The 27483-nt window shown below is 43.5% G+C and overlaps 9 protein-coding genes across 9 annotated transcripts; 3 read left to right on the top strand and 6 right to left on the bottom strand.

The window, feature by feature from the left end:
* The first annotated feature begins 934 nt into the window (after nt 1–934).
* LOC128304545 (phospholipid scramblase 2-like) lies at nt 935–17432 on the top strand. Its single transcript, XM_053041736.1, has 6 exons — nt 935–1056; nt 14721–14873; nt 14958–15069; nt 15815–16305; nt 16385–16543; nt 16615–17432. The coding sequence occupies exons 2-6, from the start codon at nt 14730–14732 to the stop codon at nt 16660–16662; spliced, it is 954 nt and encodes a 317-aa protein (XP_052897696.1). The 5' UTR covers nt 935–1056; nt 14721–14729; the 3' UTR covers nt 16663–17432.
* Nucleotides 4180–4999, bottom strand: LOC128304550 (farnesol dehydrogenase-like). Its single transcript, XM_053041742.1, has 2 exons — nt 4433–4999; nt 4180–4353 (listed from the first exon to the last, which is right to left on the bottom strand). The coding sequence occupies exons 1-2, from the start codon at nt 4997–4999 to the stop codon at nt 4180–4182; spliced, it is 741 nt and encodes a 246-aa protein (XP_052897702.1).
* Nucleotides 5346–6716, bottom strand: LOC128304548 (farnesol dehydrogenase-like). The gene is made up of 2 exons (XM_053041740.1): nt 6104–6716; nt 5346–5651 (listed from the first exon to the last, which is right to left on the bottom strand). The coding sequence occupies exons 1-2, from the start codon at nt 6668–6670 to the stop codon at nt 5481–5483; spliced, it is 738 nt and encodes a 245-aa protein (XP_052897700.1). The 5' UTR covers nt 6671–6716; the 3' UTR covers nt 5346–5480.
* On the bottom strand, nt 7202–8326 carry LOC128304549 (farnesol dehydrogenase-like). Its single transcript, XM_053041741.1, has 2 exons — nt 7756–8326; nt 7202–7369 (listed from the first exon to the last, which is right to left on the bottom strand). Exons 1-2 carry the CDS (start codon nt 8320–8322, stop codon nt 7202–7204), a joined length of 735 nt encoding a protein of 244 aa, XP_052897701.1. The 5' UTR covers nt 8323–8326.
* LOC128304546 (farnesol dehydrogenase-like) lies at nt 9102–10316 on the bottom strand. Its single transcript, XM_053041737.1, has 2 exons — nt 9750–10316; nt 9102–9316 (listed from the first exon to the last, which is right to left on the bottom strand). Exons 1-2 carry the CDS (start codon nt 10314–10316, stop codon nt 9143–9145), a joined length of 741 nt encoding a protein of 246 aa, XP_052897697.1. The 3' UTR covers nt 9102–9142.
* On the bottom strand, nt 10987–11788 carry LOC128304551 (farnesol dehydrogenase-like). Its single transcript, XM_053041743.1, has 2 exons — nt 11222–11788; nt 10987–11157 (listed from the first exon to the last, which is right to left on the bottom strand). Exons 1-2 carry the CDS (start codon nt 11786–11788, stop codon nt 10987–10989), a joined length of 738 nt encoding a protein of 245 aa, XP_052897703.1.
* LOC128304547 (farnesol dehydrogenase-like) lies at nt 13182–14076 on the top strand. Its single transcript, XM_053041738.1, has 2 exons — nt 13182–13748; nt 13832–14076. Exons 1-2 carry the CDS (start codon nt 13182–13184, stop codon nt 14003–14005), a joined length of 741 nt encoding a protein of 246 aa, XP_052897698.1. The 3' UTR covers nt 14006–14076.
* A 3582-nt stretch (nt 17433–21014) lies between the features above and the next one.
* On the top strand, nt 21015–21943 carry LOC128303034 (scoloptoxin SSD976-like). Its single transcript, XM_053039887.1, has 3 exons — nt 21015–21033; nt 21131–21647; nt 21724–21943. Exons 1-3 carry the CDS (start codon nt 21015–21017, stop codon nt 21941–21943), a joined length of 756 nt encoding a protein of 251 aa, XP_052895847.1.
* A 4017-nt stretch (nt 21944–25960) lies between these two features.
* On the bottom strand, nt 25961–27483 carry LOC128304971 (uncharacterized). Its single transcript, XM_053042226.1, has 2 exons — nt 27458–27483; nt 25961–27374 (listed from the first exon to the last, which is right to left on the bottom strand). The coding sequence occupies exons 1-2, from the start codon at nt 27481–27483 to the stop codon at nt 25961–25963; spliced, it is 1440 nt and encodes a 479-aa protein (XP_052898186.1).

The following is a 27483-nucleotide window of genomic DNA, read 5'->3' on the forward strand; positions in this document are numbered from 1 at the left end:
GGCATTTTGGGGAGAATGGAACGCATACGCATACAGTCGAATGATTTGGGGCCGGTTTTGGTCACGCATAAAGCGATCTCGTTAGCGCGCATAAACCCTTGGATGAAATACTGTCACATTTTGCTATTGAATACCAAACTGTATGCTCTTCTGTTCATTTATGTTGTAAAACCTTTCATTGTCTTATTTGTTTTGTTAATGTTTTAATTTGTTTTCATCTCTTTTAGTTTCGTTGTTGTTATTCGCTGTTTGTTGGATTTTGTTGACTTTATTTCCAACTCTTTTTTCTCTTTTACAATTAATCCATGCTATTTTCTCACTTTTGTTTTATTTATTCAGAGAAATATTTTTATTAATTCTTGTAAAAGTATCGTAGTTGGTATAAAAATGGTTAATGGTTTATCGAATTAATCTACAAATGGAAAAGTTATTATAAAGCTGTACCATAAGACAGAATCATAGCATAGCCCCAACAATGTTGTGCCTGAAGTATTGAAGGATTATGCTTCACGCATTGCCTTTCGCATTGCGTTCATACCTTCCCCGCTCGATGGTGGTAGTAAGCGGTAAAGATGTAGTAACGTTTGTAGTAGTAGTGAAACCATACCATCAAGCTCTATTTCGGTGTTTGTTGTTTTCTTTCCCGTCTTCCTTTTGTCGTTTGGTTCCACCCCCTGCCACCATTTATTCAAACGGACGCGCCGGGACGTTCGTCGTGGCGCGACAAGCCGGCGATTTTTCGCTCGTTTCATTAATGTTTGGTGGCGCTTCACGGTGGACGTCCAAACGTTGGTGCCGCGTGTGTGGTTGCAGTTTAAGCTGGTCAAATATTCGCTGTGTTTAGAAAATACGGATATACGGTGTTCTATCGGCCCGGTACCGTGGGTGGAACTTAATTTTGTGAGTGTGTAGTTTTTCTTTTTTTCTGGTTTGCGCACAAGAACCATCAATTGCGGACGTGTTTTTTTGGCAAATATTTGACGCGTTTGGACAAAAGTTTGGAACAAGTTTGGAAGAGAGCTTGAGCAAGTGAACAATACGATTCAAAAAAAAAAGGTAAGTGAGTGTTGTTTGAACCCAATTCTAATTCATTTAGCCAAATCTATTGGCTATTAAGTGTGTATAACTTGAAACGAATCATTTATATGCAAAATAGGACAAGATCGTAGTCGTTATTCGATCGCGCAGCATGTAGGTGTGGGTCCATTGTGTTTAGTGTCGGTCAACATTTTGCTAGAATTTGAATGGATTTTCTCATCGTTTTTGTGGCTAAATTGTACCAGTGTACACCACTTTTTGGCTATTGCAACGTGTCAGACCTTGAACTACAGCTAGCCAGTTGTATTGTACGGTAAAAATCTGTTTCTTATTGCACTTTTTGGCACCTTCTTTGGATAGCCGAACAAAAAACCAGTAAAAAAGTATGCCGGAACCGGTTCGTAACGTACATTGCATTATTCTCTACATGCTCTCCCACGAGGGAATGGTGTTAAAAAGAACGATGATGATGATGCCGCTTGTGTACCAACCAACCTGTTGCACCTACCTTTGTAGCAGGAAATGAAAACTGTACTTAGCTAATTAGGATTTATTTAGGTAAAATTCCTTATTTCTGGTAGTGGTTGTTACCTCTTTGTTTCACACTTTTAGAATTTCTTATTAAAAGTGTTTGATTTTGACTAGAACGCTTCAAAAATAACTTTTTTTTTTCCTTCGTTTTGTTAACAATCTCAAAATGCATTCATAATTGCATACATTGAGGAGCATTGCGTGACACTCTACGAAGTTCTAGGAACCTGTTATATCCCTTGTCACCACGACGAAAGTTGAACTGCATTTCTACATCGATTGCAGTCGGGCTTTAAAAATTCGTTGCCACTGTTGGCATATTTAAAGAATGTTTTAATCATTATACAACGGTGCATGATCAGTGTGTTGGTGTATTGTATGCATGATTTAATCTGTCCTACACTCCCCGTTCCGTCCGTTCGTTATCCGCAGCGCAAAACCAAAACAAAAATGACACATTCGACAATTTTTGAAGGTTATTTTTAGGCTTACAGTTAAATAATTTTCATCCAGAACGACCGGCTCATCGCGGTTCATGGAGAAATGCTGCTACGAAATGGCGATGGAAGGCTACAATCATTTATAATTCCATTGCGTTGAGTTGCCAAAATAGTTGACCATCACCCGAATTGAGTGATTAGTAAATGCAACGTACAGTTTAGTGATGATTCACGATAGGAAAACAATTTTTCCTTTACGCGCAGACACACACACATGATCGAATCGTTATGGAAAACTTTTACGCCCTGCAGTGCTGCAAAGGAGGAAAGCCACACCCTCTTCATCATTCAGTGGGAAGGGGAAAACTCCGATGGGGTCTAGATGAAAACAGAAGCTAACACTTTGGATTTAAGTGTGTGTTTGTGTGTATGTGTGTTTTGTGCGCGTGTATGTGCGCGTGCCCCGTTTAGCATAAAGTGTAGCGTTTGCTTGATCTCCATCGAAGCAACCCATTGTGGGGAACTTATCATCTTGATGGAGAGTTTTTCCCGCTCTGTTCCATTTTCACGACCTGAACCACACACACACACACACACACACGTGCCCATCTTCATCGGAATGTGCTCGGTTTTCGTTCAATTAAAATCGGTCTTAGTGTGGCCTTGGCCATGTTTCCCGGTCACGATGACGTCGTGCGTACCCGATGGGGTGCATATGCTTACCCCAAAGGCAAGCGAAAGTAAAAATGTGTTGCCCATAATTTAGAGTGCTCGACCGAACGAAATGAACTGTAAGCGTGTGTGTGTGTGTGTGTGTATGTATTTTTTGCCTTTATTCCCAATTCCTACTAGATTACGATTCTTTGTTTCGTACGGTTGGTGCGTGCTGGTGGGGTTTAATTTTTTTGGGTACAATTCTACATCGAATTCCGCGGTCGCGTTTGGTGTGCTTAGCGCGAGTTGTTTTGGCTGTGGCCGGGTGTGTTATCTTTATGTGCAGTGGACTGTCGTGGCCAGAGGTTAGGAAGCAGCTAAATTAATGCCAGATGCAATGCCTACCCAGCACCGAGCAGCCGGAGTGTGATGAAAGTTATTTGTTGTGCGAGGCACAACAGCAAAAAAAAAAATGGCAAAAACACTTGATAAAACAGACAAGCATGATTTTAAGTACCTTACTGAATGGCTTTGGCTGAATTGTTTGATTGTAAGCATTGAAAATGAAATTTCTGAAACATAAAATAAATCAAACGGATTAATAAATTTAAAAGAAGACACAAACTATTTTCAACTAAAAATGTTATATTACTAAACATAGCGCTTCGAAGCCGAGAACGTGGAAAAATACTTGACGCGATATTTATTTATCCACTTCAAGCCGCATCATAAATCAAACATGCCATATACCGGAAGAACACAACGGAATAGATCTGTTCTTGTGCGTCTGTTGTTTATGATCAATGATGATCAACGAACGTTTGGTGTGTGTTTTAACAACATGTGCTTAATAGAAGCGGCACACTGCTGTGCTATTTTTATTTATTTAGACAATCCTTCAGAATACATTTAAGAGTATCCAACGCTTTAATGGCGTTCATACTCATTTCCCTTCCGATGGCGATTTTGTTAATTAATTAGTTTAATTACAATTTGGAAACTGGTCGAAAACCTGGAGGAAAAATCAATCAACAATCTACTTGGTGGCGTAACGAATTGATTTATCATGTAGCCGAATAGTCATCCGTTGCTGAGGGAGAACGGTCCCTGGATCTTTTGAGAAGATTCATTAACATGAGTCTTGAGTAAGAAGTCATTCAAATCAGGAATTGACTCTCAAAAGCTGCATGAATCCTCAAAGCAGAGGCAGATCTCGGATCCTGGAGGCTTAAATTGGGGTGGTAGTTGGATTCATGTTTGGCTTAAACTTGGTTATAATCGAGTTGATCTCGTCTTGAGATTTGATTTCGGACAATCAATATTGTTAGGTGCTTTCAGACGATTCATAAGGACATACCAAAACATGAACAATCAATGTAATTTCGATTTGTGTAATGGGTGTAATTTTCAATATATTTTGCAATGGGACTTACAGTTGCGTCATCATAAGCATCTTCTATTCCTAATGTCACTCAACTCCGTTTAGTCCAGTTTTTTCGGAAAAATTTTTGGCGACTCACATCATTTCACCAACCGGTCTAATGGTTAGCTCATGAATCTGCACCCTCGGCGGTGTGGCCAGCACGTACAGTATGGCATCGGCAATATCCTCCGGTTCCAGTATCGGTGTCTGACCCACTTTCATGGCATCAGGAACCGCTTCCGTGTTGACCAATCCCGGACTAATGCTCTGTTAAAGAAAAAACGATAAGGCATCGACCGTAATGGCAAGGCGCTACTAGCACGATCCACACCCATATTAGTCTTACCGTCACTTTGATTTTGGTATCGGCCATCCGTAGCTCATGACGCATCGTTTCCGTGAGTGCCGTCACACCGAACTTGGTGGCGGGATAGATATTAAAACTCGCAAACGCCGGCACCGAATGACCAACGATACTGTTCACGTGCACGATATGGCCATCGACCGAGCGGCTGCTCATCGACTGGTACGCTTCCCGACTGCACAGCACCAGCCCCATCACGTTCGTATCGACCACCCGCCTCAGCTCGGCAGTATTTTCGGGCGTGAACAGAGTAATGCCACCGACCGCTACGCCCGCATTGTTGATTAGCACATCCACCCCGCCGAACCGTTCTTCGACCTGCCGGAAGGCGGCCAAAATGTCTTCCTCCCGCGTTATGTCACACCGGATGGCGTGCAGATGTTTTGCAGCCGATTCGGTGACTTCCGCTCGTAGTGCCTCCACACGCTCGACACGCCGCGCAAGACCGACCACGATCATGCCGGCGTTGGCGAGAGCCTTAACCGTAGCAGCACCAATACCCGAACTGGCCCCTGTTACGAGAGCCACCTTACCAGTCCAACGGTCCATTTTGATATGAATTGTTCGGGGCCTTGGTAGAGGGCGATCATTAGCGGTACGAAAGGATTAAACAGTTCGATTCGAGCATGGCATTATCTTATCTCCTGATGAAACATTAATACGTTACGCACTGTAAATTTTGGGGGGATTGATTGAAACCAAATACCATGAGCTATCTGTTTACTATGATAAGGCCTAAGCTCAACCAAGCCTATTTGCTATAAAACCGTTATAGCAAAACAAATCAATTTCGCATTGCAATGGGACATCAATGCGTTCAACTGGTGAACCCGAAAATGTAGAATGGTTCCCACTTTCTCATCCACGCAAAATAAAACGTCTGTATGTGTTAGAGACATCGCTCATCTTCATCTTCACTACCGGTTTATTTTCTTTGGATTATGTTTTCCACGCTTTAATCTCTGTCTCTCATGTTTCCTCTACGGTTGCCAAATCTTGCAATTCGTTGCCGTCCCGCACCGTACCCATCTCATATGGCTTCGCCAACCGGTTTTATCGTCAGCTCGTGGATCTGGACCCTTGGTGGAGTTCCGAGCACGTACAGGATTCCGTCCGCAATGTCTTCCGGTTCGAGGCAGGGCCTTTCGGCAAGGGCAGTGCTGGTGGGCATCTCCGTTCTGACCAGTCCCGGGCTGATGCTCTGTTGAAAAGAAAGAGAGAGAGAGAGAAGGAGCGAGAGAGAAAGAGAGAGAGAGAGAGAGAAATGTAATTGCTAAAATAATATGTATTCCAAACCTTGTAAGACACAAATGGTAATGCCACCCACCAATAGATGGCGCAAATTATGGTAGCACCAAACATTATAGCAACGACGTTTTCAGTATGTACTTATCGAATGTTTGCTGTACAGATTGTACTAAATGCACGGTTTTGTATTGTTTTGACCTCAACAATAACAACATCGATGATGGTATCAAGCAAAACATTAAAACATATTTATGTCGGCTGTTATTTGATGAATAAAAAAAATGTTTTCCCATTTCACAAAAGTAACAACGTTAATGAAACTCCATCAATACATTTTTCGTGTGTGCAACGATAAGATAAGGCAGTAGAAGTTGTTTTTATCTCTGACTTTCGTTTGCTACTTACCGTGACTTTGATTTTCGTCCCAGCCAACCTCAGCTCGTGGCGCATTGTTTCGGTGAGTGCCGTCACACCGTACTTGGAGGCCGCATAAACATTGATCGTTCCCATCGGGGCCACCATATGGCCGAGGATACTGTTGATATGCACGATATGCCCGTCAACCGAACGTTTCTTCATCGACTGATACGCTTCCCGGCTGCACAGGACCAATCCCACCATATTAGTATCGATCACATCCCGTACGACCTGCGTATTGTTGGCAGTCAGCACACCGACACCGCCCTTCGCTAGGCCAGCGTTATTGATCAGCACATCAACACCACCGTACTTTTCCTCCACCAGCCGGAAAGCGGCCAAAATGTCTTCCTCCTTCGTGATGTCGCATCGGATACTATGGAGACGCTCCTTTGCGTCACCGGGAAGCTCATTTTTTAGCTCGTCAACACGTTCGACACGACGCGCTAGACCGAACGTAATCAAGCCGGCTTTGGCGAGTGCTTTTACGGTTGCCGCACCAATGCCCGAACTGGCCCCGGTCACTATCGCTACCTTGCCCTGCCAGCGCTCCATTGGTTCTGCCGGGTTTGATAAGAAACGCACCGTTCAGTTCGACGGTCGGGATGGAACTGTCGTGTGCGTTAAAACGATGCACAGACCGGACGGATCATACTTTCCTGCTGGTCTGAACTTTGTATAGCAGGAGTTCATATTGATGGTTGTGTTAGTAACAGCATCTGTTGATAATACACTCAAGGGATGACGGTGCGTTATGACATTTTTTGGAGGACGGCTTGAGTATGACGTATTGGTTGTGATATCATTATCAAGTGCGGATTTGATGTCATTATTTACTTAGAGTGCGATAAACAAATTTGGATTGCAAAGGTCAAGTTATGAATGGGTAGTTACAACATATTTTATCATTTGCTTTTGAAGACGATGTGCTATAAAAATGCTTTTTTTTAAGTAAAATTCTCAACTCATGGCTGTTTCGTGTGAATAATGGTTAAGTGTGAAAAAATGTCTTTATTTCTTGCAATACGATGAAAGACTCTTCAATCGTTTCAACTGTTTGTCAAACATTGAAGTACAATGCAAATTTTACATTTCTTCACCCACCGGTTTAATCGTCAGCTCGTGAATTTGTACTCCAGGTGGGGTCCCAAGTACGTACAGAATAGCGTCCGCAATGTCCTCTGATTCGAGTAACGGAGTATCGCCCATACTGTTCGGGATGATCTCGGTTCTTACCAACCCTGGGCTTATGCTCTGAGGAGTAAGAATGGGATTGACATTTTTAAAAATGGAACACACAGTTAATGAACTTTAATTTTTAAACTGATTAGTCACATTGGTTGGACTAAATTATTTGAAATGTTTCGCGTTCACTACTTCAATAATTACTATTTCTAAATACATTCATAGTAGGCTTCTGCTTGCTATAATATAACTGCTATAAAATCATTGGGGTTGCGAATAGTAATACTAAGTGCTAGAAATTTCTCCACTTCAATTCTTGGATACAAATATTTTAAAGTTTTTGATAAAAAAATCAATTTGATAAATCAATTCCGATTTTGCGATTAGATATTAGATAACACAGCAGTTTACTGCTCCGGTCGGTAGCGTGTCTGGTAGCGTATCTATCAACTTACCGTGACTTTGATTTTCGTCCCAGCCAACCTGAGCTCATGGCGCATCGTTTCCGTGAGTGCCGTCACGGCATACTTGGATGCAGGATAGACATTAAGTGTCCCCATCGGTAGTACATAGTGGCCGAGAATACTGTTGATGTGGATGATATGGCCATCGGCCGATCGTTTCTTCATTGACTGATAGGCTTCTCGGCTGCACAGAGTCAGCCCCATCAGATTAGTATCGATCACATCCCGCAGTGCTTGCGTATTGTCAGCATCCAGCACACCGACGGTCGATCTTGCCACACCTGCGTTATTGATCAGCACATCAACACCACCGTACTTTTCCTGCACCTGCCGAAAGGCGGCCAAAATGTCTTCCTCCTTCGTGATGTCGCATCGGATACTGTGGAGACGCTCCTTTGCGTCACCGGGAAGCTCATTTTTTAGCTCGTCAACACGTTCGACACGACGCGCTAGACCGAAAGTAATCAAGCCGGCTTTGGCGAGTGCTTTTACGGTTGCCGCGCCAATGCCCGAACTGGCCCCGGTCACTATCGCTACCTTGCCCTGCCAGCGCTCCATTGTTTCGGCCGGGATTGATGTACTGTTTAGTTCGACGTTTGGATTTGGACTGTTAAAACGATGCACAGACCGGACGTATCATACCTTCCTGCTGGTTTGAACTTTGCACATCAGAAGTTCCTGTTTATGGTTGTGTTAGTAACAGCATCTGTTGATAGTACACCCAAGAGATGACGTAGCGTATTTCTCTTTTTTGTGGAGGACGGCTTGAGTATGACGTATCAGTTGTGCTTATCTATTATCCATTATCAAGTGCAGATTTGATGTCATTATGCACTTAACGTTTGGTTCACTGAGGTCAAGTTATGAAATGCTTACAACACATTTTATCATTTGTTGTTGAAGATAACGTGTTGAAGATAACAGCAGGGATCAGCACACCTTTCGCTAATAGGGCCCAATAGTACAATCAATTCTGAAGCAGTGGGCCAGGCACTCCAAATGAGGTATAGATACATGAAATAGGTGACATCATAAAACTAGTGTTGTGTTTGATGAATCTTTTGAGAAGAGCCACTCATATGAATCTTAAGTGAAAAGTCATTGAAATCAGGAATGGACTCCGAAAAGGATTCTTGAATGCGAGGTTATTACAAAATGTTCAAACGGACCGGTTAAAATCCTGAAGCCAGATTTAGCCCGCGGATCGCACTTTGCTGACCCCTGTGTTATAGAGATGAGTTATTTATTTTACTTAAATATTAATAAACATTAATTCCCAGCCTGTTGTTTGTTCAAAATTATGTCTCTTTATTTCTTACAACTTGTTGAAAGGCTCTTCAATCGTTTGAACTGTTGATCAAACCTAACAATGCAAATTTTACATTTGTTCGCCCACCGGTTTTATTGTTAGTTCGTGAATTTGTACTCTGGGTGGGGTCCCAAGTACGTACAGAATAGCGTTCGCAATGTCCTCTGGTTCGAGTATGGGCATATTGGTAATCGCCGAACTGTTCGGGATGATCTCGGTTCTTACCAGCCCTGGGCTTATGCTCTGGAAGTTTAGAAATGCATATGAAATTTATAAAAAAAGAAAAGTGTGTAAATTTTAAAAAAAAAACTTTCAATCAATAAGTCTAATTGATCAAATTTTTGGATTATTTGAAATAATTCATGTTGTCAACATCAATATTAAGTATTACTGCCATCATTTATAGGAGCTATTTAAGCTATATACAAAAACCTTTATTAATAATCTACTATGAAGAGTCTTTGGGACAGAGAGTAGTCATTTTGATCAAAATGATAAAAAATAGCGGTATTTTTGATTACAAGTTAAATGTTCCATGAGCAAAGAGGAGAAAAATAAACTAATTGTACCAATTTACGAACAACTTCTTTCTAGAGATTAGATAACAAACAGAACAATGCAGAGTTCCGTTCCGTTCGGTTCGGTAGCCTGTCTGATAGTGTGTCTATCAACTTACCGTGACTTTTATTTTCGTCCCAGCCAACCTGAGCTCATGGCGCATCGTTTCCGTGAGTGCCGTCACGGCAAACTTGGTGGCAGGATAGACATTAAGTGTCCCCATCGGTAGTACATAGTGGCCGAGAATACTGTTGATGTGGATGATATGGCCATCGGCCGATCGTTTCTTCATTGACTGATAGGCTTCTCGGCTGCACAGAGTCAGCCCCATCAGATTAGTATCGATCACATCCCGCAGTGCTTGCGTATTGTCAGCATCCAGCACACCGACGGTCGATCTTGCCACACCTGCGTTATTGATCAGCACATCAACACCACCGTACTTTGCCACTATTTCACGGAAGGTGGACAGAATATCATCCTCCTTCGTTACGTCACATCGAATAGCGTGTAGACGAGCGCGGACTTCGTCGGGAAGATCCGTTTTCAGCGCTTCAACTCGTTCGACACGACGCGCCAGACCAATTGTGATCATTCCAGCATTCGCAAGGGCTGTCACAGTTGCCGCACCAATGCCCGAACTGGCACCGGTCACTACCGCTACCTTGCCCTGCCAGCGTTCCATTGGTTTCAATTCTAAACTTGAACTTCAAATTAACCCGAAAAAAGACGATCTATTATCACGCAACCGAAAAAGTCGTTCGCCACTGCTCAACGGTTGGATAGCGACTGTTGTGCTAACTCGTGTGCTCGATATGTAAAGCATGTTGTAGCATATGCTACAACGTATCGAAAGGTATGGCATATCGTAACGCAATCTAATCACTGCCCTATCGGTGTGTAGGTGCCTTATCAAACGCACATTCGTTGAAATACCAGTAAATAGGGGAATGGAAACGATGACTTCGTTGTTTTTGTGGTCAGTAACTCACACGGTCAGTAACCGACAGTCTAAAATTGAAACAGGAGGTATCTAAAATTGCATTTCCGTTCATTTGGTTAGTATTTATGGGTGCACAAATAAGTATCGACAGTTTACAGTATTGCAAAAACAGGAATGGTTATTATTGACTAAACACTATACACTGCAGATCGTATTTTCTGAACGACTTGCTGTTGATTCAAGAGGTACCTGAAGACTATCAAGGTGAATGATCGATTGAAATACGGAAGTACTAAATGTTTACTTGTTAACCGACTCTAGCATTGCCGATTGCATACTTTTAGGCGTTTAGAACTTAAACCTTATTTGAATACGTTGATGTTATAAAGTTAGGAATATTATAGTCGTGATACTATTCTACTTCACCGACTGGTTTGATTGTCAGCTCGTGTATCTGCACTCTTGGTGGAGTTCCGAGAGCATACAGGATCGCATCCGCAATATCTTCCGGCTCGAGAATGGGTCCCGTGTATGTACCACTGTTGGGATTGATCGGAGTTCGCGTAAATCCTGGACTAATGCTCTGTAAATTAAATGATGTTCATTAACGTACTAATTACCCCAGCGGAAAGCACTTATTAACTTACCGTAACTTTAATTTTTGTACCGGCAAACCGCAACTCTTGGCGCATCGTTTCCGTGAGTGCCGTAATACCGTACTTAACGGCCGGATAGATGTTAAGCGTGTTCAAGGGTGGAATTGAATGTCCGACAATGCTGTTGATGTGCACGATGTGGCCATCAACCGAGCGTTTCTGCATCGATAAATACGCTTCCCGGCTGCACAGAGTCAATCCGAGCAGATTGGTGTTCACTATATCACGGAGGTCTTGCGTATTGTTTGCTTGCAGTACGCGTATAGTATTTCGCGCAATTCCAGCACAATTGATCTGCACATCAACACCTCCGTACTGGGTCTCTATCTGGCGGTAAGCGGCCAAAATGTCTTTCTCCCTGGTGACATCGCATCGGATACCGTGGAGTCGTCCAGACATATCAGCTGGAAGCTCCGTTTTGAGTGTCTCTATTAGTTCCACGCGCCTTGCTAAACCGATCGTAATCATACCAGCACGAACGAGTGCTTTTGCAGTGGCGGCACCAATACCTGAGCTGGCCCCTGTTACAACGGCTACTTTTCCAGTCCAACGGTCCATGTTGTGGAACTCGAATTCGGTTGGGATTTCTTTCGATGCTGCGTTCACGATTGCTCTGAAGCGTATACTGTACGGTCGAGTCAGAGTGCAAGGGCTTTATAAAATAGTATACCCTGGCCACCCTTGACATTGAGCCCACCATGGACAGGATTCGGTCCATTGCCCACCATTGCACGTGGTTCTTGGTTCAATTCTTCAGACGCTGCAAGTTTGTATCTGTTAAAAGTGCGTTATTAGAGCGAGGAAACAAAGCCTTTTAAGACTGTTGTACCTTATTTGTTTCAGAATGATTTAAACTACAATAAAAGGGATGCAACGGAGTTCAAAGAATTATTCCATCAAAGTTCTTCATGCAGCAATATTCTACCAATAGCTACCAGCATGAACTTGCCATATCTCTATCTGTCGAAACTGTCTATAAATAAGTATTCCATCATCCAAAATTTCGAGCACAATCTACCAAGACCAGTACGTATTTATGCTTCGGTTAAGTTGTTTGTTCCTTTTCTGCGTTTTAAACAATCCTCACTATTGTTTGCATAAGGAAAGGGCTAAGTAATCAACGAAGATAAACAAACCGCTTGTAACAGTATGTGTACGAATTTTCCGGCACCATTATGGTCCGGGAAATGAAGCAGAACGTGTTCATTAAACGTATCAGTATCTCGGCACACTGAGCGCGGATGCGTGCACTTCGTGTCCAAAATGAGAACAATGAAATTAAAAATCATTCAATCAAAATCAATTGAAGAACCATATTTTAGAAGGTAAATGAGGTGTTTAAACAAATTAATTAAAGAAACGATACAAAAAAAATCAATCGTAATAATATGTTTTTGCCCTATACTTGTATGTGCAATGCCTATTGTGTACGGTTTAAAACAGTAGCTGTTGATCACGTCCGCAGATGAAAGTTAACTTACTTTTGTATTGCGTATGTTAATCCAGAGATGTATGCCAAACTGTCCTTCACCCATGTCAGTTTTTAAAATTAAGCAATTCTTGATATGATCTAGTATCGTATTAATCGTATCTTTGGTTCACAACGCCTGACAGTATGCAATCTTTATGTTATTTTTAATTATGTGGTAACGTTGTGCCGTTTCGAAAGAGTTTGACTATAATAAATCGAACATTATTAAAATGATCATGTCTGTAAAATTATACTAAACTGGGCATTCCTAGGGCTCATTCATCCAACCATGATCACATCTCACTTGGGTCATTAACGATCGGTGAGTTTTTGTGCACATCATCATCTAAGCTAATTAGCGTCAGCTACGAAATAGCCGACTCACCCGAGTAGTCTGCCTCTGACATCAGAGTTGCAAATATTAAAAACCAGCTACTACTGAACCTACCGTAGTCAGTTCTCTCACTGATATCGTGCAAAATGGATCGATGGGTAGGAAAAGTGGCGATCGTAACTGGTGCTAGCTCCGGCATTGGGGCGTCCGCGGTGCAGGCTCTTGCCCGGGCCGGCATGGCTGTGGTAGGTCTGGCACGGCGCGTTGAGCGTGTGGAGGAGCTGAAGAAAACCCTTCCACCGGAAGTTGGAAGCCGCATACATGCGTACCGGTGCGATGTGACCAGCGAAGACTCGATAGTGAGCGCTTTCGCGGCTGTCGATCGACAGCTCGGTGGGGTGGATGTGTTGATCAACAATGCAGGCGTGTCGAAGCTAACCTGCACACTGCTAACACCCGGCAATGGGCAAGATTTGCGCACCGTGATGGACACGAACGTGATGGGACTGGTGCATTGCAGCCGAGAAGCGTTCCAATCAATGAAACGCCGCCAGGTCGCCGGTCATATAGTGAACATTAACAGCATTCTCGGACACAAGTACATCGGGTTTCCCAACCTCAACATCTACGGTGCATCCAAGTATGCGGTAACGGCGATAACGGAAACGTTGCGAAATGATCTGCGCAACGAAGGCACCCAGGTGAAGGTTACGGTATGTTGAGATTGGTGGATGGATGACCTTGTTTCAGGGAAGACACTGCACTCTACCGAATGTTGATATGCGCTTCGTTGTAGAGCATCAGTCCCGGGATTGTGCGGACGGAGATGGTGCCAGAGGGCAAACAGTTCGAAAATACGCCCATGTTGGAAGCGGAGGACGTTGTGGGTGCGATACTGTATGCGTTGGGCACTCCTCCTCATGTGCAGGTGCACGAGGTTATCGTCAAGCCGGTGGGCGAGATGGATTAATGTAATGTAAACGTGTGAATGTTTGTAAAATATTTGGCTTTTGAAATTGATAAATAATACATATGATTGATTCTCATACCTAGGAACCATCCAGTATTATGGCATCTCAACTAATATCCCCTTCAACTATACTGAAAACGTGTCGTTACGTTACGCAAGCAAATACCACACATGAGAACCTCTTCACGCTAATGACGGGCAACGAGTCAGAGAGTCATAAAACTGCCACATCATGCTGTAGTAGCAGTCACAGATAGATGCAGTGATTAGTTATTGTTTGTGATAGAGGCATTCTTTAATAAAGTCAATGTTACTTTGAATGGAGTAGTTTTTTTAATTAGTATCGTTGATTGACGATAGATGGCGCAATCATTTTTGATACTGAATCTGTAAATAAGTATTTCTGAGTAAAACTGGAAATCTGACTATCCGATAACGAATGTCTCGAATGTATGCGCCTGAAGATATGCAATCTTATTTGTAACACGTTACACGAATGTATGCGCCTGAAGATATGCAATCTTATTTGTAACACGTTACGGTACCTGATACGTTACGTTATTTGTACTAAGTACAGTAGTAAGAGAAAAAATGTTTCTTCGATCTAAAATTACCTTTGGTAAATTAGCATTTTAGAACAACTTAACTAATTTATTTTTACCAGGTTGATAAAACATTAATTGTTTCGTTTTTGTTTATTCCTATCGATTCAGAGTGCAACACAATGGCTAATACTCCCGAAAAGATTCCTCTTGAGCAGCAGCAGCAGCAGCAACCGCCTGCCAATCCGTTGTATCCTTCCATTGGCCAGGATGCGGCAAACCCTTTGCTTCCACAGGCCGCCCCAACCTATCCGGCGGCTCCAATGGTAAGAATAGAGCAACATCCCAAATCCTTATCGTTGTGCGTCCTGAGACACAAGTTTTGAACTCATCTTACTTTCCTTTCATAGACCACGGGACCACCACCTCCACCCGGTTACATGGCGGTGCCGCAGAACGGTATGCCGATCATGACACAGCCAGGCATGCCGATGCAACCCGTACTCGGTCAGCAGCAAGTTAGTAAGTATTGCTCTCGTGACGCTTCGCTTAGATCAAGCATCAGTTTTGTCTAGCCAGAAATAATAACATCAAGCACTGCCAACCTTCGTATCGAAGAAACCATTGGCAAGGCAATTGATAACGGCCCTTGTTCCTTTCTACACGCGTGCAATCGGCAATGAGCCTGCCAGTAGATAAGATGTACGTGAATCTATTGCGGGGTGTAGCAGAAGTATCGCAACCGCTAGATAAGTGAGCGAAAAAGTTTCACCCACTGTCAGCTTATGACCGTCACGCGATTCCATGCAGCCAGTTCAGTTCACCGGCAGAACTCAACCGCACAGGATGACTCCGAAGAAGCGTGCCCAAGACTATTTCACAAGCTGCGTATCGGTCGATCGGCTTTGCGTGAGTGACGAGCCTTCGGGCAATGGCCCCGTTCGTGGGGAGCGTGAGGAAGGCAAAAGGAAACAATATCAAACCCGTCGGCTTGTGATCGTCGTATGGCATGTGGTGGAAAAGAAGCTGGCAAACTGTGGGCGTTTTATGCGAAATGTCCGGTTCGGGAAGCGATCGGTGAAGGAAAAGAAACGGACAGAAGAGACGTGTGTGGACGATCGAGATCAACAGTTTGAACGATTGCTAACGGATCAAGAACGAAGGTGGTAGCTGGATTGGTGGAACGATACGAGCAGATTGCATTTATTTTCCCAAGGAAACCATCCTAACAGGTGTCTGTTTCGATCTGCTTAATGTTTCTCCGCAGTGTCTTGGATGCCTATGCCGCAGGGCATACCCAACTGTCCGCCTGGCTTGGAATACCTGACGGCAGTTGATCAGCTGCTCGTGCATCAGCAGGTCGAGCTGCTGGAGGCCTTCACCGGCTTCGAAATGGCGAACAAGTACACCGTGAAGAACACCTTCGGACAGAACGTGTACTGGGCGGTGGAGGACACCAGCTGCTGTACACGCATGTGCTGCGGCCCGGATCGTCCGTTCGATATCAAGATCCTGGACAACTATCAGAACGAGGTGCTGCATCTGCACCGCGATCTGCGCTGCAAGTCCTGCTGCTTCCCGTGCTGTCTGCAGAAGCTGGAAGTGTCCTCTCCGCCGGGCACCGTGATCGGTACGGTTGTGCAGAAGTGGAGCCTTTGCCGTCCGGTGTTTGACATACGCGATCGCAACAACGAAACGGTGCTGACCATTCGGGGTCCTGTGTGCCAGTGTTCGCCTTGTGGCGATGTGAAGTTTGCCGTGAGTGATGGAGCAACATGAGAGCGGTTTTTTAAGCGCAATATCTATTTCTATTTCTATTTGTATATCTATTTTTCAGGTATTTTCTAAAGATGGTACCGAGGTCGGCAAGGTGACGAAGCAGTGGACCGGGTTCGTGCAGGAACACTTTACCGATGCAGACAACTTTGGCATCAACTTCCCGATGGATTTGGACGTTAGGGTGAAGGCCACCATGCTTGGAGCCCTATTTTTGATTGTGAGTGTTTGGTTTGATTTTCAAGTCCCCGAAAGGAATCAATACTGAGTGATACTTCCATCTATTTGCAGGACTACATGTACTTCGAGAGCGGCAATAATAAGAAGATACGTCGTTAAACATCTTTTCTTCGTGAAGAATCGTAATGTAACACCTTATATGAACGCCTTACCGTTGAAATATTGAAACAAAAAAACAACAAGAACCTACAAACAGACAGCAATCTTATGTCATTATGCATTTACAGCTCAGGATTTACAATGAATGCCACCTTGCAGATGGTTTTTGCGGGACACAATAATATTTCTCAGGAAAAGAAAACGAAACACATTTTACACGTCCATGTACACGTGATAAACGATTCAGGTGCCAGAAGATGTTGATGGGAGATGTTACAGAAAAAAGGAGAGGAAGATATTTTTATCCTACTTAAAAAGTGTTCTTAACATGTTTGCACAAAAACAGTTCGCGCTTCTATCTTTTTATACATGTATTTTTATGTTTGTGTCCTCGTGCTTAATGAGCTTAGCTATAGCAGAGCGATGATTTACAAAATCATTATTATCGTTAGGAAGGAGTAATGCTGCCTAATATTTGATGTAGAATGTAAGCAAAATGAATACTCAATCACCGTTCATGTGTCAAAAATGTCTTAAAAGGTCACTGCTTTGGTGTATTTTGTTTAAGAAGATTTTACGGATGAACCATACTGTTTATATTCAAAATTGTTGTAACACTACATTTACTTGCACTTAAAATATTTACCGCATGGTGCACTATATCTCAACCACTTACCCGACCGTGCCAATGGAGAATACAAAATCACAAGCCCCGTATAATCATTTGACGAACAGAATTAATATAAAACAACTGGGAAAATGCAAGAAAGAGCATCTATCTAAATGTCAGAAAGGTTTTGGAAACTTAGTTGTCAACGCGCATGTTCCTTTCTTACTAATGAAGAACAAATAAATATTATTTTTAGCTGAATTGTTGAACTTTCCTTATTTGAACGATGACAAGCAGTGTGGTTTATTGGTGTGCTTCCGGTGACCTGTAACAAGGTTATTAGAATGCAGCTGTAATTGGTATTGATCAAACAATTATTTGAAGTGTTCAAAGTAAGAAATAATTGTTCAAAAACTGTTTGGTATATTTATAAGAAAAAGTTTGACAGTGTTCAGCATGGATTTAAACCGTTGTGCTTTATCTCGATGCTAAATCGCGGCCCGAACAACAAAGCGCCTAAAGGTATGCAATTTGCAACACACACGCTTCCATTGTGCTCGAACATCGGTCACATTGCTAATGAGGCGCCAAATCTCGCAGTTTTATATCAATATTTGAGTAGCTTGATGAATAATTCATTGAATATCTAAGCTTTTGAACATTTTACAACCCGTACAGGTGGAAAGAACATGATGAAGAGAATAGTTTCACTTCTGAGAGGCGTAATAAAATCGTTTTAATATTCAATGCAATCAAAGCATAATATATTGCTTGTACACGCCACTGCTACCAGTGTATTTGACATATGTTATCGAATGCTATTTTAAGCATAATTCTTTTCAGAGGTCTTCTTGCGTGTGGAGATATATCACCCAACTGAATGCTTTATTACTTTGGATAATCTCACCACAGTTATTGATGCAAACGGCCACTAATCAGCTCCAAATAGATATTTACTATCCAAATTTGCATCGAACGCTTCTACAGTTTTCCATTCGTGGTTCCGGTAAACAACATCCATTTATACTCATCAACCAAGTAGAATCTCACACTAACCTTCGATACCATACCGAGCTTGTCGCTGCAGGCCGACAATTAATCACCCTGATTTAAGTGAAGTCGATTTTATTTCCCTTTTTTCCACGCGGAACTACAGCGTTATTTTTAACTATTTTGACCCTTTTTTTCTTCACCTTCAAGGTTACATCCTCTCGGCGCTACTACCAAACCCTGGGCACAGAAAAAATCCCGTAAAGATGCGTACCAAACCGTAAAGACGATCGGGCAGGTGAGCGAGAAAACGGTTTTTACCAAAAAGTGAGAGGAAGTTAGTCAAAAAAAAAAAATCAAGCGCCTGATAAGCGTCAAAGACAAAATGAAGAATGATTGATGTGCGAGCTTGATCGCATCTTTCGGAACTCATCAAAACTGCCGTTGACGATGTCCTCGAGCAGATTGGCGATAACCATCGATTCAAAATCAACACATTTCCGTGGAAAGAAATGCCGGTGGCCAAACGGTTGGCAACAAGGGGAATATATACTGCATCTGCCACCGGTCGGTCAGGGATCAGTGTGTGGTTTACGTTTAAAAAAAATCTACTTCATCCGAACGAAACGACCGGGCAATGACCGGCGAGGCGCTGAGAAGAGCTAACAAACGTTTCACGTTAAAACAAACGTCAACTAATGGTAGGTGCTTCCTGCATTTGCGTGCGCCCTGCCGACACTAATCCACCACTGATGAATGGATCAATGAATCGCGTGATCCAAACGATTTATCACCTTCCTTGGGGTTGCTGTTGAGTAAAGGGGATGGCACAAAACACAAATGGCGCGGCATAGTTAGGCAAGTTGAAATTTGGATTGGTTCAAGCGGAAACGGAGGTAGAATGTGTTTGAATAACGTGGCATGTTCTAATGCGCTGATGAATGAGTTACTTGAATACCCTTTAAGATCTTCCTTTTCTTACGATCGTCATACTTTTTACATGAGTTTACTTGTTGTAGGAGTAAATGATTTATACGACCCGACGCTGGAGACATCAACCAGGTAGACGACGAACCTCACAAGCAATTAGAAAAATGGTTAGTGATAAGCAACTGTAAAAAGTTATTTTTTTCTAAAAATAACAATAGAAGAAGTTAAGATTTTGTTGAGAAATGAGAAAGTTATTTATTGTGAGAACCATTCCTGTTTATTACGAAAAAAAAAGAAAATACCCTTAATCATCAATCCCCCAATTTACGATCGTAATTGAGCATCATCAAAGCAACCCTTTTCCAAAACTGATAACAAAGACATTTTTATACTGTCATCCGCAAAAATTATATGCTCCTTAATTTAATCTGTATCCATGCATCTCATTTCGATCATTGGCTTTTAAAAGAATCCAAATCCTGATCAGTCACAATAGCGATCTGCATAAATCCCCAGGAAGACGCGCTTATTTGTGTCGCTTTGTATCGTTTGTTTATTTAAACTCCAAACTCCGAACAAGCTCCAGCCGCTACTATCTTTCTCCTACCCCCTGCTGGGCGATTTATCTTCCACAAAAACGCGATCGAGAAAGCCCTAAAACGCCGGTACGCACCGTTTAATCTGGTGGTCGGCCTTGAAAGGGTCCAAAGCCTTTCGCAGCATGGTGCCGTGGCCCGGGCGTATTGATGCGCCCAAAGTAGGCTAAATTTATGCCAATGCCCCCTTCCGGCGGTGGTGTTTTAAAATTGCGGCTCATAAATTGATCGCGAACGGGTCCCCTAAGATGATGTCTCTGTGTGTGCTGTTTTTTTTTCTTTTCGCTGTTTGGTAAATAAACCGGTGTTCGGTGGGGAACAAAAGCAAGTTCGCACGCTAGTCGGAGGGTTTTTCTTCCGGCCGACCCAAGCTGCCGGGTGACGATTTGCAAGCTGCCCATTCGGTTTTTGGCGATCGAGTTGAATCGTACAAAGCGCTAGTCCGCGTGTGATTTTGATTCGCTTGTGATACGTACGATCAGCATTAGTCGCAGCTTAGCGCTCGAACTGGCCGTGCGTTGTTGTGCGGAGAAAGAAAGTTACAGTGTTTTTCTCTTTATTTGAGTTGTGATTTACGGCTGTTTGGCATCCCGGGAATAGTGTGCAGAAAGTGGAACAATATAGTAGCGCACGTGTATCGATGCGCTGAAGCTTGGTACGTTTCAGGCTGGTTCGCGTAGTTGTTTAAGCTCAATTTAATCGGGAACGGATGGTTGACTGTAGGTACTATGGCACACTGCTGTTAATTGATTTTGGTGTGAACTTGCTCATCGAACCAATTATCGGCCCAAAAGTTAGTGTGGATGAACAGATTGAAGCATGAACATATGAGCGAAACAATACAACTATTAGTAACGTTGGTGAAATTGGTGATCGTAAAATGTGCTATACAAATCAACCATTTTAGTACAGAAAGTGTGAGAAATGCCCGGAAATAGAAACAATTAATTAAAATTGCCAAGTAAACTAATGAATGAAAACTATTCCATCGAATAACGTAGAAGAAACGTGTATTAGGTCGAGAAGAAACATCATATCATTTTGAAAGCATAAGCGACGAACCTCGTTAAGTTCAATCGAAATTTGTTGACCTACTTAACATTGAGTATATTATCTGCTATATGTTGATATTTTGTTCTTTCAGAAACTGCCTTTATAAATTTATTAAATGTATTGTTTGTTTAACAGAAACTTGCTGATTTAAACTCACCTGATTTAAAATAAAAATGCATCGCTATATACTTGGTAGGTACTTGTGTGTTAAAACTACGATTTAACTCTCATTGTACAAATTGTAATTTTATATTATTTTACTTGCATGATTCTCTTCTTTTTATTACAGCGTTCATATACTATATCGCTATCATTGCGGTTGTCAGTTGCTACGGACCCAACTACTACTGCACGCCGAGTCTCTGTCCGCACGGTGGACCAAACGTTGGCTGCAATCCACCACCGCTTTCCGGTGGACCTTCCTGCTATGGAAAATCGCCCAGCGTCGTCCTGATGACACCCACCGTCCAGGCACACATCCTACACCTGCACAATTACTACCGATCGCGGGTCGCTTCCGGCTATCAGTTTCCACTCGGGTCGGCCGCACGCATGTACACGATGGTTTGGGACGACGAGTTGGCAGCACAGGCGGCCAACAATGCACGGTCGTGCGTGTTCGCCCACGATCGGTGTCGCAATACGCCACAATTTCTCACCTCCGGCCAGAACCTGTCACTGATCAAGTTCTACGAACCAATGGCGTACACCGTGACCGATCTGATAACACGCTTCGTTGCCGGCTGGTGGAAAGAGTACAAATACACGAAACCGGCCTACATTCAGGCGTTTCCACGATCACAGGTGTAAGTGCGGTTTGCATACCGGCTAGCGGTGCGCATGAACAATCGATCGTTGATTTACGTTTGACTTTGTTTGTAGCAAAACCATCGGTCACTTCACAATGCTGGTGAACGATCGCACCTGGAAGGTGGGATGTGCGATGCAAAGCTGGAGCGAAGGAAGTGCAACGAAGGTGTACTTCGTGTGCAACTACTCGTACAATAACATCATTAGCCAGCAGGTGTACACGGTGGGTAGGGCAGGTTCGGAATGTCAAGCTGGTATGAATCCCAACTATCCTGGGCTTTGCCGAACGTGAAGCTGTTTGTTCCTAGCCGAACCTGCGTATGATTTCTGTGAAAATCAAAAGTAATACAAATCGAAAAGTTTAATTTCTTTTAGTCTAATACTAAGTTCTCGCCAGTCAGAATGATATGATGACAATATAGGTAGTGATCGACGTTAGTTTGCTTATAGAACAAAATTGGAAAATTGTCGTAATTGTTACTTGTTTGTGTAATTGTTATTACAGTTTGTCGATTTTGTAAAATTCGTGAAGAAACGAGATAGCCCTTCCATGAAAATACGCGGAACATTCGCGGATCATAGCGGCCCTTCAGACATATCTCGTGGAATACGTTATAAACTATCTTGATAGCTAAGAAAATTTTACAATAATTTTGTAATCAAACAATTAAATGGTGTACGAAAAAATAATAAGGCAGTTTTTGGTCGCACCCAAAATGGTTTACATGCCATACATTATGTTTGAATGGGTAGTAACATAAATTTGCAATAGATGGCGCTGATCGGTCCGCTTTAAGCGCCCATATATATAATTAAACTATTATATAAAGCACGTAAGTAAAATAGTACTTTTTACTACTTTATCTCTCACTGAAAGCTGTAAACAACATACTCAAAATGTACAATAATTCTACGAAATCATTTAAATAAGAAACAAATGCAGAAATCACTATTATTGCTATTTTAGATGACCTGAACAATTTTATCTTGAAAGAGATGTTTATCATTCCTCCAAAATCATTCCTGTTTTTTTTTATAAGATGCTCGCAAATAAGACGTAGTCCACAGAAACGTAAAACGTGAAGTGTAGGTGATTAAACGGCACGCGGATTTGCCGTTTTGCTTCCATTCGTGCAAAACAATCTGATGCAACTTTCTTCCCTAACCGTCGGGATTTGCCTACCTTTGCTTGATTTCTTTTACGTGCAACGATCTCCCACAAGGCACACCGCCAGCACATTGTATGTTGTTTACTTCCCACCTCCCCAGCGTAGGGCCCATTTGGGCCAACCTAACTTGGCCCGGGGTTTCCGTTACACTTGCGAAGCGGTTCACTTTCCTTCGCCCGTTGGGTACAAGCCCACGATGCTTTGCGCTGATAAGCGTGGCTTGTCAGCAGCCTAAAGGTGCAACCGGGATGATTTAATAATTCACCGCAATTACATGCCGATTACATTGCTTGCAGCTAATTGCGAGCGGTACGTTTTGTGGGGTTTTAGCGTTCCCGGGTGCGCTCGTAACGATGACGCGCTGATAGGTAAACAGCGGAATGCACTGACCCGTCTTCCGCGGGGGTGAACGAGAGAGCAGAATAGTTCAGCTTGACGTTTGTAAACAAAAAGGGCTGCAGCACGCCTCAACTACTATCACCCTGAAGGATCACCCCGAGAATGTTCAAATGAAAGGCAACCGTTCTATATGTGTGACTCCTGACTAGCTGGTAAATTATGTGCTACCTTATTCTTTTATTCCTTGCACTGCTCTGTCGACATCTTCACACCTTCATTATCAGCCCGTTTGCGAGCGGCATTGCATAGTTTACACTGTAAAGGCAAGCAAGCGCAACGGCAAGCCGCTTGCGAGGCACGCTGTTCACGCATCGAGCTGCTAGTAGGAGTACTGCGCATGTGATCCACGCGAGGACCCGCACTGGCGCCGCTGCACAGAAGGGTCCACACCAGGCGAACTTTACCCGATGCCGTTGGGGGAAGCGATGCGAAATGTTGATACCGTGCGCTGATACCAGCGCAGCGTCATCGATCACGTAGTGAACCGTTGTGGTCGAGCCGTAACTGCGTACTTGCTTTCACTGGTTTTGAATTGATCGGATAAAAATTAAAAAAGGAAAAGACATCACCGATAATGGAGACGCATGGTGGTTTGTAAAAAAAGTTAAAATATTCAACACATTTTTACACCAAATTTTGCAATAAACACTGGTTTATTATACTCGAAAAAAGATTGTATTTTTATCGATGTAACCGAGGCCGTGAAATGAATGCAAACATTAATGCAATAGAAATCGGCATATCTCGACAGACCAGCTTAGCAACACTACCACACCGAAAACAAGCAGATAAATCCCAATCATCAGTGTGTTTACTAGGCATTGTAAATATTCGCTTAACAATTCGAGAAATCGCAAAACCACAGCAAGCGCCGTGCTGCAGATGAAGCAGACACATCCGAACTGTGGGATGAAAAAAACCGTTAAAGTACATTAGCGCTCCAAAAACGATCTCAACACGAATTTCACTACTTACAAAGCATTGAATTATTTGGTGTAAAATTAACACCATTTTGAAGTGCTCAAAATCAAAGTGGTGAAATTTGAAACTATGACGAAACTTGAAATTTGCCTGTCAGTAAACGTCATCGCATGCTGCGATGTAAACAACGGAAAATATTTCTTTCCAATGCTCCAACGTTCAGTTTTATCAGTAACAAAAAAAAAATTGAAATAAAGACCCAGCTCTCTTTTGCAACCTTACATTTTATTCAACTCGTTCCATTACACACTAATACAATACATTCTACAGATGGCAGGGCGTTGTCAGGGGGGATTTCGCTGACGTTAGACTTTAGCGTTTGCGGTTTTTCTTCGTTTTGTAATAATTAAGCAGCAAATACAGTAAATTTATGTCGCACAATTCGAGCCATTCATCCACGAAAGGAATCACCGTACGCTGTCTATCAATCAACAATATGCAGCATACGGATTGAAGAGTAATTTCAGCCGGTAAAGGGCATTCCTTCGCTAATGTTTAATAAATATTAAAGGGATTTCCACATCACACAGAACCATCCACACTCGGGAAAGGTCAATCTACGTTCTACAATTCAATGTTGGAACTCTTGAGGAATTAATTATCATTATAAACGATTAGTGTAACTATTTGATAGTTACTAAAACTGCTAACGTTACGTTCGGTGCGCTAAATAAATTAATCCTTTAAGCACTTCCTGCACAGTTGCATCGACCTGTCGATACGAATTGAAACAAAAGAAATGCTTCTTTGCCTACGCGTATGGGAGGGAAAAATGAATAAAAGGGAAGCTAGTTTTGACCGCTATTATGCTAATTATAAACAAATATTGTCGGTAGTGATGATGCTACCTGCCAATCATAATTGTAACAGAGTGCCTACAGACCATCAACCATCTACTGCAATACACTTACACCAATGGGCGCTGACCACCATCACACCGCAATCACGTGAGCCACAGGATGGCGCATAAGTGACGCAACGAAAGTGACGTCTAACAGCGAACAGTGGTGCAGTTGTGTTTTTGTTTAATGACACGCGCTTTCACCTCCGATTCGCATGGAACGATCGGGGCGAGCAAACAAAACAAAAGTTCCGGTTTTAATCTGAAAGGGCACCGTGGTCCTTCTGGGGTGTTTCATCTTCTCTTTTGTTTCTTATGCCAAGTTGCATGAGGTAGCGTATTTGAGCTAGCAAAGTTCCCATGGGGTTGCTTCCTTACCGACGGTAGTAGAGTTACACATACATAGACGAGCATACACAGATGTACGGACAACGATCATACGGGCAGGGACGACCACTCCTACACAACTCCTTCTATCTTTTTCTTTTGTTTTTCTGACTTGCTGCTGTCGAAAGCTGAAGATCATCGTAGCTAATGATATACTAATGTAGAGTGAGTGATCTTTGGTACAGTTCGGACCGTGGTGTGTCCTACTATTAGCTAAAGTAGTGTTGTAGTGGTGGATCCGCTAAACGGTGCGTCACACCATGCAAGGACTGCCTACGATTTCGATTCACGATAAGCTCCCACTTCGTACACCGTTTCTCTCGCTCGCTTGCACTCACCAGTCACCAGCCATTAAAGTGAGATCGAACGTGTGTGCGTGATTGGAGGAGCACGAGAAAGATAAGGGGGATAGGAGGGGGAGCTACTATAAGCGCTTTAGTAGAGAGAGAGTAATGTGAGAGATAAATGGTTCACGCAGTGGGGATACGTGCGCTCAGATCAGTTCCAGACGAATCGGGACAGGCAGTTGCCGTCAGACGTTCGCACCACGGCTAAACAGCTGCTGCAACTTCTGCTCCAGCTGGCGAAGATTCTGTCGGAGCAGTGCGTTCTCCTCCTTCATCAGCTCGAACGACAGCTTCGTCTGGCTGGTATCGGTCCGTAGCGCTTCCAGCTCCTTCTGCAGCTTGTCATACTCTCGCCGAAGTGTTTTATGCTCGTCCGCCATTTTCTGGAAGCCTCGCCGTAACTTCGAAACCTCCGAGACGAGCCGCTCCGGATTGACGGAACCGTCCGGCAATGGGCGGGTAGCGGCTGTTGGCTTCTCTGGCCGGCCTGTTACGGGATCCGGAGCCGCCAGCGCATCGGTGAGTTGATTGCGAAGCTCCTCCACCTCATCGCCGATGTTCTGCAGCGACGCCTGCGTGTAGTTGTCGTTCGCAATCAGCCGCGCAACCTCGTGACGCGTGTGTTGCAGTTCACGCATCAGATGGCGCGTGTGTCCATTGAGTTCGGTAGTGTAGCTGGCGAGATACTGGTTCGATTTGCGCACCAGCGCAAATGGTTTATTTTCGGTACAGCACACACCCTCGATCGTCCGCTCCTTGCAGATAAATGCGCTGAACAGCTTGAAGTCCTGCACACCGGTCTTTCTTAGCTGACCGATCAGCTCGGTAAGGGCCTCACAGTGCCAGTCGTTGCTCTGGATGTAGAAGTCGCGCAATCGGGGCAACATAGTCGGCAACGAGTCGTGATCCACATAGACGAGCGCATTGTTGGCAAGATTCACCTTTTCCAGTGCCGGAAACGAACGGAGCACGCTAAGGTCCAGGTAGGTAAGTCGGTTATCGTTCAGATATAATACTGTCAGTGAGGTAAGCTTCTCTGGCCCGATGGAACTCCGCACCAGGGCCAGGTTGTTGCTGGAAAGGTCCAGCAGACGCAATTTGGCCATCCGTTGGAACACACACAGATCCAGCGTGCGGAGATCGTTTTGCGCCAGCTGCAATACCTCCAGATTTTCAAACACCGAAATGTTGTCGATATTACGCAACCGGTTCTGGTTGAGTTCGAGCTTCTGCAGCAACGGCACCGTGCCCGGATCGGTCGAAAAGCTGCTGATGTGATTCTTCTCCGCGTCCAGCGTTGTTAGGCGTGAATCGATATGAATACTGCGCAGGTGCATCCACCAGACGCGCAGCTCCTGCAGATGGTGGAAGGCACCGTACAGACCGGACGGCAGCGTGTACATGCTCGAATCCCGGAACCGGACACGCGTCACATCGACCGTCGGTGCGGCCGGCGGTTCCAGCTGTACGTTCGCCGCCTGTTCCGGACTCTCGATGTACACGCCCTTGAAGATGCAAAATCCATCCGAGTCAATCGTACAGGTGTACTTTGAGCAGTTGCAAAGCTGTAATCGCATCGCGATCAACACTAGCCACACACTGAAAAGATCACCACAGAACACCACAGAGAAGAAGGATAGAAATTAGAATCACACCGGCGCGGCTTGCTGAAGAACACTTACGATGTATCCGTTATTCCGAAGTGCAT

The sequence above is a fragment of the Anopheles moucheti genome, chromosome 3 (genome assembly GCF_943734755.1).
Source record: "Anopheles moucheti chromosome 3, idAnoMoucSN_F20_07, whole genome shotgun sequence".
In the NCBI taxonomy this organism is placed as follows: Eukaryota; Metazoa; Arthropoda; class Insecta; order Diptera; family Culicidae; genus Anopheles; species Anopheles moucheti.